General features: G+C 37.0%; 2 protein-coding genes across 2 annotated transcripts; one reads left to right on the top strand and one right to left on the bottom strand.

Annotated features, from left to right (window-relative positions):
* Positions 1 to 3926: 3926 nt before the first annotated feature.
* plpp7a (phospholipid phosphatase 7a (inactive)) lies at positions 3927 to 7571 on the bottom strand. The gene is made up of 2 exons (XM_056236717.1): positions 6928 to 7571; positions 3927 to 4834 (listed from the first exon to the last, which is right to left on the bottom strand). Exons 1-2 carry the CDS (start codon positions 7397 to 7399, stop codon positions 4446 to 4448), a joined length of 861 nt encoding a protein of 286 aa, XP_056092692.1. The 5' UTR covers positions 7400 to 7571; the 3' UTR covers positions 3927 to 4445.
* A 702-nt stretch (positions 7572 to 8273) lies between these two features.
* Positions 8274 to 11626, top strand: fam78aa (family with sequence similarity 78 member Aa). Its single transcript, XM_056236726.1, has 2 exons — positions 8274 to 9379; positions 10513 to 11626. Exons 1-2 carry the CDS (start codon positions 9120 to 9122, stop codon positions 11063 to 11065), a joined length of 813 nt encoding a protein of 270 aa, XP_056092701.1. The 5' UTR covers positions 8274 to 9119; the 3' UTR covers positions 11066 to 11626.
* Positions 11627 to 15821: the final 4195 nt, after the last annotated feature.

Below are 15821 nucleotides of genomic sequence, written 5' to 3'. Positions count from 1 at the left end.
AATCTGTAGGGGAACATGAAAAGGGCCATGAAATGGAACGTTTTTGCAAAGAAGAGTGCGAAAAATATTCCCAAGGCAAGATGTGCCACTAGTGTCACGTTTATGTCCTGTTTCGTGGATGCTTATGAAATACATGAAATGTATTTCTGTTCCCTTTGGTTCTGTCACGGTTCATGAATCCACTGTCTCATTCTGGTATGTTGTGTGTGTATGTGTGTCGGTGTGGGCGTGGTTACCAATTTGATTGTTTGCACCAGCTGCAAGTAGACTATGTTCAATAATTTCCGTCTCATGTTGTCAGATCGTTGTGGCTTCCCCGGTGTCGTGTCCTGTTCCCGTGTGGCTCTCTTTATCTCCTCGTGTTTTCCAGTCTTCGTGGATCTTCTTCGTTGTTTCACCGTCTGGATTGTTTATTGTTCCTGGTTCCTGAGCACATCGATTCACCACCACGAGTATTCCGGGTTGCCCATCGATGTCCCTGTGTCACAGCTACATCTGAGTGTTTGTCCCCGACCGTTTCTGTGTTCATCTGACCTTTTCTAATAAACGCCTTTTACTTGCAATTGTATCCGACCTATTCATCACAGGTTCCTGTGTTCCCTCTCTGTTTAGTTCCTGTTTCTTCATTTCCAATCATGTCATTTGTTGCTATGGTTACTGATTACATTACTCACCTGTGTCTTGTTTATTTGCCAGTTTGTTCAGCCCTCTAGTTCATTTGTGTTTTGTCTGTTCTTGTGGCATTATAGGGTGCTTCTCAATACTCAAATATGCTTCCTTGTTTCCTCGCTCCTCTGTCCTCCAGCCCATGGGAAATGATGAAAGAAAGCAATCTTGAAGGACATCTCAATCCTCTAATTGCAACGTGAAGAGGCGAGGAACGAGGAGTAAGGAAGCTTCCAGTGGAGAGCGAGGATGCTTCCAGTGGAGAGCGAGGATACTTTGAACGCAGCTGATGGCACTTTGAAGTGACGCTTGAGTGATCAAGAATATTCAAAAAAGCTTTCCTTCGATTCCTCTGTCCTCATTTACTTTCCTTGCAGCCTTCCCTCGCATCCTATGGGGGGTGGAGCTGAGACTCCAGGAAAGGAAACAAGAATGCTCAAATTAGAAATGAGAAGCACCATAAGTGTGGTTTTCTCTTCCCTACATTGATTTACCTGTGCTTATAAGAGATTTGTTTCATTTTCTTTTAATAAAAGTATTGCTGCAACTACCCTCTCTTCACCTCCTTGTTAACCACGCTACCACGACAGATAGACTCCTATCCAAACAAACTGAGTGCTGTAATAATATCAAAGGGTGCTTTAATGTCAAGTATTAGGCTAGTTAGTAATTCAGGTTTTTTTTCTCTTTGAAATGTGTAATTTTGTTTTTCAGTGGCATTAAAAAAATATATTTTTTGGATGTGCAAAAGTTCTGATTGAAAAGGTTATTTTTGTTTCATTTTTTATATCACAAAAAAACAGCTGTTTTAACATGGGTGTGTAGTCTTTTTATATCCACTCTGTATATATTGTATGTACTTCCTTTTTCTCTTTGTAATCAGTTTTTCATGCGTTATAAGGTGTTTAAGCCTTTTTGTGTAACTGTTTTTTTAATCTTAAAGAACAATAGTATTTTTGTTTGACAGAATTTGACTTTAATACCTTTAAACCGTACAAAGAATTTTGCTTAATCTGCGATGGAATTTTGCTAAAAAAAAAATGTAGAGAAACGAGTCGTTTCATCTTCCATTATAGTTACACTTTTATTACACTTCATGTGATTTTTCAATGAAATTTAATATAAAATCAACTCTGTCAGTAGTGAGCAGTATTTACACGTGTCACAGGAGCAGTGGGGTTCTAATAGTCAGTAGCAAGAACATGGACTCAGAGACTGAACCCTGCTGGTATTTATAGACTGCTGAGTCAGGGTCATGCACTGGCAGATCACTGCTATAAGCAAAAAGTGGGTGGGGAGACTGACAAAAACAGCTGCAGAGATATCAAACAACCATTCGATATACATGTTATATCTTTGATCTCTTTTGTCGAACATTAACGCAAAATAAGCAGTCCAAACATAGGCGTTGTTTTATGTTTCTGCCAATGAAATACATCCAAATACATCCATAGCTACATTACCAACATAGTCCCCTGGCCACTGACTTGAGACTGCTGGTCTAGGATCAGTTTTCTGCATAATAATAGCAAATGACCAAAATGGCCAAGCACCCATGGAACTGTGTGTATTTACGACCCACCGGGACCCGATGTGAAATCCACCAATCAGAGAGGTCCCCGAATCTCAATTTGTTTTTTGATTGGATAAAATGAATGGAGAACATCTCGTGTTTTTTCCGTGGGTGCTTGGCCATTTCCATTTGTCTGCAGATGTTTACTTATCATAACAGCTTTTAAGATAATCTTGAGATTGTATAGGCCTAGTCTTATTTTAAAGTGCTTTGAGACATGAGGTAATTTAATACCGTTAAGAAAATAAGAAAACAATATGACTGTTCCTTTAAATATGGAACATGATGCCATTTTGTTTTATTATTTTGCCCAAATAAAATCATGCATTTGTTACTACTTCTATTATTGATTAATATCAGGATGTGAAGAGTTTCAACCAGAATAACATGAACAAAAAATTGCCTACCCTACCTTTAAAAGGGTGGTTGCTTATGATTTCACTTTTCTAACTTGTGTAATGTTGCTGTTTGAGCCAAAACAACATCTGCAAAGTTACGACGCTCAGTTCAAAGCAAAGGGAGCTATTTTCTTTTACAGACATTGCTTTTTAAGGACTACAACAAACGGCTGGTAGGGACTACACAAGCTTCCTCCCGGGTTAGTGACATCACAAACCCTAAAATTTACATAATCCCCACCCTCGGGAACACGCAAACAGTGTTGAGAAGAGGAAGAGTTTCATTAGTAGAGCACGTCTGCTCAAGCTATCACATCCATCTTTTCACATGTATTGCAAAATGCAAAAAGACGTTACACAAATGCAATAGCATGTCACTCTGTAGGCATCTTACAACAGTTCCCACACTAGCGATTTATAGATTATCATGACAGAATATGCTAATCAATGACTTGAAGATAGTTAACTCCACATCAGCTACATAAATTTATCAACTAACCATTCAGAAATGTCCTGTTGCATTCCACATGTTGTCACTTCTTGAGTCTCTCCATCATTGTCCGACTTCGGTTTGATCATAAAAGGCAGAACAGTTTCTGACATTTTAGTGTGTGTCTGCAAGCTGATAACACACAAGCTCTCTATGCTGGGAGCAGCAAATCATTTGCATTTAAAGGGACACACACAAAACGACACGTTTTTGCTCAACCTCAAAAAGGGGCAATTTTAACATGCTATAAAAAATGATCTGTGGGGTATTTTGAGTTAAAACTTCACATACACACTCTGGGGACATCAGAGACTTATTTTACATCTTGTAAAAAGGGGCATTATACCACCCCTTTAATGATATCACTCACTTGCATTCACACATGTACACAGTAACCTATACTCATGACCAATAAATACTGTTGATAAAGGAAGATGATAAAAGAAGTACAACTTGTTTGATTTATGTTTCATTTATGTTTTTAATCAATCTGTACAGCACTAAAAGACTTTTGATTACAACAATAAGGTATCAAATTCATTGAAGGGATTCTTTGTTTTATTTATGGTAGGCCCATACACATATAACACTGCAGTGAAAATCATATAAAATGGCACATCTGGGGCTTGCAGCGATTGAAAACATACATGAAAACATAAATTTCATATAAACAACATTGCAAATTTTGGTAAAAGTGAAAAAATGTGCTTGAAATGTTCAGTCATTTCATTCATTTAAATGTGATGCATTCAGAGTATCGTGAAATGTCAGGACAACTGAATTTAAACTCACCAAAACAGTCCAGAAAGTCTCAAATTATCCATGATATCATGTCAAACAGTCCATGGTGGTTTCATTTACAACATTTTAAATACATTGTAAATATTCAGAAAATCACATACAATTCCAAGAAAATAGAAATCTGAAATGACTTATTATGCTGCTTGATAAAGTCCCTGAGCAAATGTTTCGCTCTCTTACTGTGATCAATAAAATCCATTAGCCAATTGATATTAAATCACACATAGTGATTTGGCCTTTAATCAATGTTGACAGTAAAAAAAAAAGACTTGCATCAACATCCTTTCTCTTAAAGTGAAAGGGAACTGTGCACCTGATGCGTTTCTCCAAACTTTATATTGCTTTGGCAGAAATGGTACAAGAAATGGTCAAATCAAGCTAATAGATGTGTGCTGCTTAGGGAAAGTTTTTTTTAGTACATGTTTCAGTCATGCACTTTTCAGTATAGGCGGAAGTCACTTAATCTGAAAAAAACAAAACAAAAAAACATGCAGCGGCTTTTGAAATCCCGCAATGATCAGTAGAGGGGGCTCCAGTTGAATGTTCCTATGGATATTAGAGTCTGGCACGTGTTGGAAGACAGCCACACCATCTCCACTAAACTGTAATGAAGGAATCCCAAGGCAAAGCCACATCCGACATCTGTCAGATGGTGGCGACCCAGAAACACACGGGATGTGCCAGCTAGGAAGGCCCATAACACAAGCAAAATACGCAGAGGAACTGCAAGCACCAAGTGTGCTAACAGGAATTTAGATACCATGGCTGCTCGGCTTGCATGTGCTGCTGGGAAAGAATAAATATCCATGGCCAGGTAGTCGAGGAAACTGGGTGCCATTTCCCAAGGCCCTTTACGCTTCACCAACTTCTGCATGCCTGCTACAGTCATCACATCCAGAAAGAGAGCTGTAAAGCATTGATGTTAAATGTACGTTATTAAAGCAATATCAGTCTCACAAGAATATTTTTGGCTATAGCATGGGTGTGATTTGGCCACAAGAAATCACACTCGTCATGATATACAGCCATAACACACTCTTGCGAGTATGAAATTGCTTTTATAAAACAGTTCAAAGGACATGCATGTAAATAAGTAAGGAAAAACCAATGGGTCTTCCAAACCCCCTCTTGTGTGTGGAACTACTTTCTTACACCTCAGATTCAAATCTCTTATTGCTAGTTCAAAAGACGTTTCCAGTGTGTCTCCATTACTAATTCGAAAACATCATGTTAGAACTAGCAAAGACGGCTTAAGCCATTTCTGATGAGGAAAAATCAGAAACGGCTTAAGCCAAGTAGATTTCTGTTGGCCAACGGAGCAAATCGGAGAAATCTTAAACCTGTTGCAAAGTCTGCGTGGGTAAATTTTTCACACTCCGGCTAAATTCCAGATCGCATGGATTCCTATTGAAATGACGTGATTTCACCCATGGAAATTTGCTGAACATCGTACAGATGTGACCGCATCTTAACACTGTGGAGGAGATAGTGGATGTCAATGGAGGAGAGAGGCTTACATATGATGCAGCAGAGCCATGGAGGCTGGTATCTCCACATAATAATAATTAACATCTCAGGCAAAATTGATAATTAAAGCTGTATTATCCTAATCAAGTTTGAAATCAGGATCGCCAAGAAGACTGCTAAAATAAAGATTTACAGTGAACTGACTCAATTCACTTCAGAGACAGATTAAACCACTGGAGTAGTTCGGATTAACTTTACACTATACACTGTAAAAAAATTGCTGTAGTTATGCAGCTGTTTGCCAGTAACTTACTGTAGATTTAAATTGATGTATATTTACTGGCAACAGTTTGTTCAAAGTTAAATGAACATTAAACATTAACAAGTCTTTGTCTTTACAGAATAAAATTATAAAATAACAATCTAATGCAAAGCATTCTGGGAACCAGAAATCTTCATCAACCTTTTTCAGTTTTTTTTTCCTTCAGATTTTGGTTCCCAGAATGCTTTGCATGAGGCTGTTATTTTAGTTTTATTCTGTAAAGATAAAGACTTGTTAATGTTTAATGTCCATTTAACTTTGAACAAACTGTTGCCAGTAAATAACATCAATTTAAAACTACAGTAAGTTACTGGCAAGCAGCTCCCAGTAATACTGTAATTTCTACAGATTTTTTATTTACAGTGTATTCACAAATTTCTTGGAGCTTTACAGTTTTGGTCATTGTTTACTTGCATTGTATGAACCTACAGTGCTGAAATATTTTTTTCTTCAAATCTTCATATGTGTTCCGCAGAAGAAATAAAGTCATACACATCTGGGATGGCATGAGGGTGAAATAAATGATGACAGAATATTAATTTTGGGGTTTTGGATCCCAATGTAAAATAAAAGGAGTAGTAAAAATAATAAATTATAGCATTTAAATGAAAAGTGCCAGCGTGTTTAAGCGTGCAATGAACTAGTCACATCAGTCAGAACACATTTTCTTGTATTCCCTTATCCACTGACCTACAAACCCAACAGCATCCTCACAAGTCGCTAAAAACCCTCCATGTGAGCACAATGTGGTTTCAAATTCATTCCAAAATCAAATGCACTTAACAGGATTCTCAATTATACATTATTATTTTGAAGGCCATTTTAATCCCAGAAATCGTTTACATCACATTTAAATATCTTTCAGACAGAGCTTCAAAAATACAAATAAATTTAACATTACATACACTGGAATTATCCAAACAATTTTTATTTAAATTGTATAAATTAGTAGGCAATAAATTATCCTTAGCCTAAGTAAATGTAGGGATTTAACAAGAATATCAACTGTTTTACTCTTTCTGTAAGTCATTCGACACGAAGGTCTGCGGTTGGTTTAGAGGAAGACATTTCTCAATCCCAGTAGCATGTGTTTGACCAAAATAGTAGCCTAATGTTTATATAGCCGCCCACATTTTTAAACTGTGACACATCCGGACGTTCTTCAGAGCGTCAGTATTTCACTCCTAATCAGAAAAGCGTTACAACTCACCTAGCAGCAAATTGACCAATACCTCTTGACCTGCCAACGTGTTGCTTCTTGTAAGACACAATATTGTACCGAAGATCCACGGGATGCCATGGCCAGTGAGCGCGAGCAGCTTGACCATAGAGCGCACGCTTCCCCACGACGATGTGGGGTGCGCGCACACGCCGAGCCGCTTAGACATACAAATATCAATGGCCAGAAGAGAGTTCATAGCGATGCCTTTGAATGAGGGGTTAAGCTGCATGCAGTCTTCTTCTGGTAATTCCTTCTTGTCTTTATTGTTCTCGGGAGACTCGTTCTGCGCATTTTCGCCTGGCTGGTGTTGATTTTGCTGTTGTCTCTGCGACGGCCTCCGCGCAGTGCCGCGAGCTTCCGCGCCAGCGCTCTTTAAAGGCTGATTTAGAGACATAAACTCGGGTCTGTTCAGCACATTGTTTCGCTCCCTCGCCCTGGATCGAGTCTGGTTTACAGGCATCTTGATTTTCCACTGTCCTTCTAGCCTTAAATGTGTTTTACTGTCCTGTTCTTCACACTGAGAGACAGTGAACGGTCTACCATGTCCATTCCCAGATCATGTCTTGCTCTGTTCTAAGAGTTGCGACTTCTATTCCAGTTACACTATAAATAGACATTCCAGCCGCCTGGATACATGAGACGCATCCACATGCTGCCTTATTACAGCTGAAAATCAAGACAAACAAATGACACTCAACTAAGAAAATCGCTGTAAACATGCAAACAAATAAACAAATAGATAGATAGATAGATAGATAGATAGATAGATAGATAGATAGATAGATAGATAGATAGATGTTATAAAATGTTGTTGTTTCTATTGCAAATACCAATTGCAACGCGTCAATGCTGCACTATATGATAATTCCCATGCTTTCGTATAGGCAAATGTTATTTATTTATTTATTTATTTTCCAAAAAGTGTAAGCTGGAACTATTTAGGCTGTATTATTTATTTAACTAAATAATATAATATAAATAATAAAAAAATATATAATATAAACCCCATGCAATGCAGTGCCTTAACTGAGTTCAAAGTCTATCATAAATAAATTAAATCAATATTGTTATACATAAGCTTACTGTTGTGGCATCAAAAAAGGCCCTTTAAAGTTAAAAGCCTTTATCAGAACTCCATTACAATTCTACCAAAAACTGCATTACCCCTCCCCATGCATATCTCACCCATTTTCTTTGCTGTTTTATTGTTGTCTTCATGAGTTTTGTTTTTATCTTTTTGAATAATTTGTACGGAGAAAAGCGCCAGGGAAACTGTAAACATGAAAGCTTTATTTGTAAAGCTGCTGAATGTAATTGTTTCACTCACTTGGCTATAAATGACTGAAACCTGTTGACTCTTCAGTCCCCTGACTCTAAACTACACTACCCAGGATGCAAAACGTCGTCAAGAAGGGAAGTCTAATTCTAAGCCGCTCGGATAAAAAAAGCTAACAGCTGAAGTATTGTATTACACCAGAGGAACCTGACTACCCTTTAATAGGGCAAGGGCGACACAAAGTAACCCGACTGGTCACGCTCTTTAAATCTCTCAGATATGACGCGGAAATTAAGGGCACCGATATTTGATTTGACACTAGACATTTTACTCTCAAGTTATGCCAGAAGACGCAGCGTGGAGCGCGAGCTGTAAGGAGCCTGTATGGATTTAAACTTAAAGTAATGTTTCGTGTTCTTTTTGCCATCCTGATGGACCTTTTGAATTATGGATCGAATCAACGGCATAATACTGTTGACTGGAGCGCAGCGTAACAGGTCGTAATGCCGCACTATTGGACTGTGCCTAACAGGTGCTTAGACATTTCTGGATAAATCAAAGGCACGTATGAGCTGACACATCATATATTTTATGGCGAACTACGCGAAATAGCTATAGTTCCATAAATATTTAATTTAATTAAAATGTATTAGAATGAACATGTAAGGTTATGTTATTTTTGCTCGACTGAAGGAGGGGAAAGATCTGGGATTTATTAATGCTGTGGCAAGAAATTACAAGAAATATGTAGTGATCCATTATGTTGACATGTCAGGAATCATGTCATGGATCATGCCATAGCACTGTGACCACAGACTTGGGCCCTTTTACTCACATTATGAATAATACTGCTTTATTTGGATACTGATGGGTGTTTGTGCTGCCAGTCTGAAGAGCCTCCACCATGGGATGTGTACAGAGTGTAAAACTCAAGCCAAGTTTTCATGAGAACATCACAGTCCTGGAACTGCAAGCCTCCATTGATCCTAGTCCAACTGTCATCGATGAGTCATCTAATGTAGTTTTACGTTACCGCACGCCTTACTTCAGGGCATCAGCTCAGGTGCAGGTGCCACCCATGCTTTGCAAAGAGATCTGGACTGTTGGCTGGATCCAGGCTTGCAATCAAATGGATTTCTTCAATATATATGGAAATGAAGGAGTGTAAGTGCGTTCATTGTGTAATACTATAAATAGATATGCTGAATACTATTGCCTTTTTAGTGCCTTTATTGTTTTGGGCCCCTATACCTTTAAAAAAAATAAAATGTGGAAATTGGTGTGCATGAATCCCTAATCTAGAGGCTGATTTTCACTGAATACTGTCAACACTCTTAAAAAATAAAGGTTCGTCATTGTCATCAACGGTTCCATGAAGAACCTTTAACATCCAAGGACCCTTTCCACTGCACTAAAGTTTTGTTATAGTGGAAAAAGTTTCTTATGATAATTTAAATATTCTTCACACTGAGAAAAAAGAGGTTCTTTTTACAGAAAGCTTCTAAAATTGTCCTTCAATTGCATCACGAAAACCCCCTTTTTGAACTTTTTTTTTTTTTTTACAGTTCATTTGCAAGTGAAAAAAGTAAGTCAGCACGAAACAAAGATTTGCAACTACAAATTTGCAAAATCATTTTGCATAAAAGTCAATGCGTATATAAATACCATTTAGTCACATTATTGTGTCAAAAACATAGAAATACTTGAAAATAGTAGAAAAGGTTGATCTCTACTAAAATCATTCCCACCTTTTGCCCTATACATTGTGGTGGTGTAGAGTGCAGTAAAATACCATTAAAATATTGTACAAAATGAACTGAGCTAATTGATCTCAGATACTTTCTTCATAGGTGGCATGATGCTGCCGCAAAACTATGTAAAACTATTTCTCAGGATGTTAGTGATGTTTATGGTCCAACTTCCTGGGATTGTTTCCTCAACAGCAGAAAAGTTGAACACACCCCTAGAAGGACAAAGGCTTGTCCTTTACCAGCGTATGTCAGTCAGGTTTTATTTCTACTAAGTTTATGTATTCACATCTTTATGACATTAACAATTACAGGGTTGTTAACTGTTAGTGAATGTCAAATCTTGTAGGTCTTAGTAATTTCTTGTTTTGAAACTTTTACACACATATACTCGTTAGTTTTTTGTTTTGTTTGTTTCAAATTCTATAGATTGGGTGGAACATAATTGGTTAAACACTTAAGGTACATCAATGTAAGAGTGTATCACTCAGCATATCATATAAACAACTTGAAAACACCTGACAAATATGTGTCATCTTCCCTCTTTAGATCCAGCTGGGAGCTCCCAGAATTGAGATGTGGGCAGATTCAGGCCATCAGTGATTCAGACGGTGTGAATTACCCCTGGTACGGCTGCACCACTGAGATATACACAATAGTGGGCCCAACTAAGAAGAGCACCAAACTCACTGTCAGCATGAACGACAACTTCTGTCCAAGTGTGACGTGGAGTGTCCCAGTGGGCACCACTAGCAGTCCCCCTCTCCTGAGCTCCATCCAGAGGGACCAACGCTTCACCACCTGGCTGGTGGCCATGAACGAAACCACAGCTGAAATGGTGCTACTCCGAACCATCCGCTGGAGGATGCAGCTCTGCATTAAAGTGGATCCAAAGAAGCCTCAGGGTCAAAGAGCCACAGTTATGGAGCCAGTGATCCAGGAGCAGCCTCAAGTCCTAGTTAGGAACGAACCCATCCCAACAAACGCCTTGCTTAAGCCTAATGCCAATGATGCCCAGGTTCTAATGTGGCGGCCTAGAAGTGGGAAGCCCATTGTGGTCATCCCCCCAAAATACCATGAAGGATATTTCCTTCCATTTTAACTTGAAATGATTAAATATTGCTCAGTTAAATGAAGTATGGCATGGAGTGAGTGAGAATGCTATTAAACAGGGCTACTGAGTTAAAGTTTTAAAGAAACAAAGGTATTATTTGTGTATTTACTGATTGTTAATGTGCTGTTTAAGGACACACATTTATCATATTGTGTACTGTTTTGTTTTTAGATATTTTAATATTTGTAATTTGTAAGACAAAACTGCATGTGGCCTTTGCATACTTTGCTATATGGACTGAAATGTGGCCTTATAAAACCAATTATTATGAACTAAACTAAAATCATTTGTTCACACAGTTTGAGATGATTATTAAATGTATAATGAAGGCGGTATATTTATTTTTAGTCCAGTGTGGCCAAAGTTTTGTTGCCTTTTGTTTTGTGCAATTACAGGAAACACATTTGCAAATGTCACTTGTGTGCATGGCCTCTTACAGAATGTTCTCTGGTCTAGAACTGTGAATAATTGAATTGTCTTCTCATGTTTTAAGAGGCAGCTTTTCAGGAGCACAAGCTGTGTTTCAGGTACTTCATCTCTATTTTTTTTTTTTTTGACGTGGAGAACATTTAGGTGCTAGATAAGGTGAATACAATAAAATCATCGTGTCACTGTTTTTTTTCCACAGTCTGGGTTTTGTCTATTATATATACATTCAAAACTTCACTAAAGGGCAGACAGCTTAATTCTAGCTTTGCTTGTCAGTTTAAATAATATCCAAATTTATTATACAAGACAACTTGCTTCAGAATAGCATTTGAACTTCATATTACTGATACTATTAGTTGATGATTATAACCAACAATTGTATCTGAATCCTCAAAGCTTTGTTCTTTGTTTGAGAGCTTTCTCTCAATAGGGACCATATGACCTGATTCTAAAATACTCCACGTTGCCCTATTTTTTACTCTTATGTATTCATTTAAATCTCAAAAGTCTTGTATCTACAGAGACTAGGACATCCTTATTTGTCACATTGTTTAGTATTATCACTGTAAATATGAACCAACAAGTGAGAGCAGGGGTTCTAAATATCTAGTTTTAGGGTTCTGAACTCTATAGCCATCGAGGTCCACTTTCCAGAGTTTAGTGGCGACCTTGGTTAAACGTACATACCAGTAACTTTCTAGTTATCCTGAAGACCTTCATTAGCTTGTTCAGGTGTTTGATTAAGGTTGAGGGTCAGAGTTGAGAACCCCTATAGACTAGAAAATCTAAATATTTGTATTAATGAGAACAGCATTATAGGGAAAAGGGCTAAACTTTAAATTTCTGATGAAACGGAAGTAGTGACAAATCTTTTACTCCGTACAGTATTATATTAAGCGACTGACCTTTTCTTCTAAAGACCAAATCACACTGCACTGACAGACACAGATCGTGTTGGACAGACAGCAACAGACACGTGTGTTTTGTCGGATCAGTGTGTTATTCCTGTCGGCTGTGCGTTGGTCTGCGTTTGATGGTGCAAGTGTGCATTGGCCTTTAGGAAGCCAATTCACTTTAACTGTTTTGATTCTATTGTAATTCAAATATTGCAGCCATGTGTTTACTTTCTACAGCCTTGCTAAAAAGAAAAGAGACTTCAAATAAGAAAGATCATGATACATCTCTGAATTATACATGGGTTTAGTGATTCTTTGTGCTCTTCCACTGTGACTGCCCCTTCCTTTCATATATTCTATTGTTATGAGGTGCACGCACACACACACACACACACACACACACACACACACACACACACACACACACACACACACACACACACACACACACACACACACACACACACACACACACACACACACACACACACACACACACACACACACACACACACACACACACACACACACACACACACACACACACACACACACACACACACACACACACACCTGGAGAAACACTGGAACTCACTCAGTGCTGTTAAGCAAGTCAAAATGACATTGTCTGACCACCCGAATTTACAAATGATTCCTGAATGGAAGAAGCAATATATTAGCTATGAGGTGAGTTTGGTTTCATGTTCTTGGATATATTCTTCACACTTTTAACCTTTCAGAGATGTAGTACAACTGTAATTGTAACTTAGCATGATTAATGAACCAAATACAGTTTTTTTTATTCGCTTTGGTACTATTTTCACAAGTAAGGTGTACATTTTCAAAACTCTTAGTGCTAATATCACAACAGATCATCAAAAGTGCACTTTTTTCAAACATTTCATCATGTTTTCAATTGTGTTAGTACAATTCACAAAATCACAAAGTATCCTTTTCACAACACAAAATAAGTGTTTCATCTACATAAATGTTTCATTCACAGTAACTGCCTTTCATAAAGCTCTTACCATCAAACTTTTGATTTGCATCTCTTTTTGTTCAGTTTAATACATTTGTCTATTATTTAATCCAACTGATCTTAATGGTTAATCAATTAATCATTTGGTACACCTATAGATTTCTATACAAGTGAAACTCGAAAAATTAGAATATCGTGCAAAAGTTAATGTATTTCAGTAATTCAAATTACAGTAAAAGGTGAAACTAATACATTTATAGTATATGGAACTACAGTATATAGGCTACACATGCATGATTATACTTTTCAGAGGGCCGACATTTCTGTATTTACGTACAGTAAAATTCTTTTTTTATTGATTTCATGTAATCTAATTTTCTGAGATTTTGAATTTGGGTTTTTCATAAGCTGTAAGCCATAATCATCAAAATTATAACTTTTGCACGATATTCAAATTTTTCGAGTTTCACCTGTAGATATTGATTCTATATTTCTATAGAACTTGTTTGCAATTTCCGATATGGATAACCAAATTTAATGAATTCTTATTCATTACATTCTTATTCTTATTCGATTTATAGATAACCACCACTATGTTCAAAGTGTGTGCACACGCATGTGTGTGTGTCTGTGTGTGAGAGAGATACAGATAAATTTGCCATTTGTGAAAACACTGTAAAGCAGAATAGAGTATAAGTGAGATAAACGGTCGATTACTGTAAAACATTAGATTGATTAGAGATGCATCAGTAGAAGGGAGACAGATGGCATCAAATACAGCATTTTACATTACAGTATGTATGCCATGTGATACTGTAAACAGATTACCATGGTAGAGACTGCCACATTACTGTAACCCAACCTTCATCTGTATAGGTCCACTACTGTATATATAGATTCAGTCAAATGGTATAGAGTGAAATCATTTACAGTACTGTATTGCCAGCAAACTCTGTTCTAGCACAGAACCTCATGGCTGTATCATACTTCATCACAGCTTTTGATAACTCACTGCAGATACTATTACAAACATTATGGATTCAATTACATAAGTTAGGTAATGCATGTGTATTTTCTAATGTGACAACTGTAGCCTGTATTACTGTAATTATTTCAGCAACAAGGGTGATTTGAAACATGTGTCTTGCATTGTTTGCTGTTGAATGAACTGATTGTTAAAAGTACTAAACTGAAAGAAGATCATACTGTTGTGTTTCTGTGATTAAACCAAACGTTCTCATTACATATTACAATAATCTTGTTTTTGAAACAATGATTATGTGGACTGAAAAATGTATAACTGTAATGAAAGCATGAGGCCATGTTTTGAAAGAATGACTAGCTGCGTTACAAGTGTGATCAGTTTGGATTTTTGTACTAAGAGTTTTGAAAATGTGCACCTTACTTGTGAAAATAGTACCAAAGCGAATAAAAAAAACTGTAATAGAAAGCATTTTGTTTTTCAGACCCTGAAGTCTATGCTGAAACAGAAAGACAGACTTAACCTCAGTTGTTATGGTAAGAGCATCGGCATATTGGTTGTTTTAGATGGTGAATTCTAGTTATGTGAGAGTACTCCACCATCAAAATAACATTTCTTAGTCATTTGCATATTTGCATGAATTTTACAGTGTTAAAATGAGTTTTAAAAAATGAATGATGTCAACTTAAGGCATATTTATGACTGTCATTTACAACAGTATAACCTCATAAATTATTCCCATTGGAATTAAATGCATGATAGATTTCGACTTTCTATGGCAGGTATCCTCACAATATCAAAGGTGAAGCAGGTCAAATGAATCATTAATAACTTTGCAAAGGAGAATGCTTAATGAGGGAAAGGATTGAGATGTTGTGAATGGCTGTACGCAGGGAGTTAGTGAATAATATTACAGTTTTATTATTCGCTTTAGTTCTATTTTCACAAGTAAGGTGTACATTTTCAAAAATCTTTGTACAAAAATCCAAACTGATTACACTTGTAACACAGCTAGTCATTCTTTCAAAGCCTGATCCCATGCTTTCATTACAGTTATACACGTTTCAGTCCACATAATCATTGTTTCAAACAAGATTATTGTAATATGTGATGATAACATTTGGTTTAATCACACTGAAACACAACGGTATGATCTTCTTTCATTTAGTACTTTTAACAGTCAGTTCATTCAACAGCAAACAATGCAACAAACATGTTTCAAATGTTTCCTTGTTGCTGTAATAATTACAGTAATACAGGCTACAGTTGCCACATTATAAAATACACTTACATTACCTAACTTATGTAATTGAATCCATAATGTATCTAAAGTATCTATCTGGTGTGTTATCAAAAGGTGTGATTATGAAACTGCCATGAGATTCTGCTAGGACAGAGATTGCTGGCAATACAGTAAATGTTTTCACTGTATGACTGAATCTAGAGTGTAGTGGACAT

Source organism: Rhinichthys klamathensis, unplaced genomic scaffold (genome assembly GCF_029890125.1).
Source record: "Rhinichthys klamathensis goyatoka isolate OS25496 unplaced genomic scaffold, OSU_Roscu_1.1 h1tg000019l_1, whole genome shotgun sequence".
NCBI lineage: Eukaryota > Metazoa > Chordata > Actinopteri > Cypriniformes > Leuciscidae > Rhinichthys > Rhinichthys klamathensis.
This window is presented reverse-complemented; position numbering and strand designations above follow the sequence as displayed.

What these genes read in the sequence shown, in the direction of transcription:
- fam78aa (XM_056236726.1), top strand. Translation starts at nt 9,120, where the DNA reads ATGGGATGTGTACAGAGTGTAAAACTCAAGCCAAGTTTTCATGAGAAC. An exon ending in ATATATGGAAATGAAGGAGT is followed by an intron (nt 9,380 to 10,512) that starts GTAAGTGCGTTC and finishes TTCCCTCTTTAG; the next exon opens with ATCCAGCTGGGAGCTCCCAG.
- plpp7a (XM_056236717.1), bottom strand. Translation starts at nt 7,399, where the DNA reads ATGCCTGTAAACCAGACTCGATCCAGGGCGAGGGAGCGAAACAATGTG. An exon ending in ATTGGTCAATTTGCTGCTAG is followed by an intron (nt 4,835 to 6,927) that starts GTGAGTTGTAAC and finishes AATGCTTTACAG; the next exon opens with CTCTCTTTCTGGATGTGATG.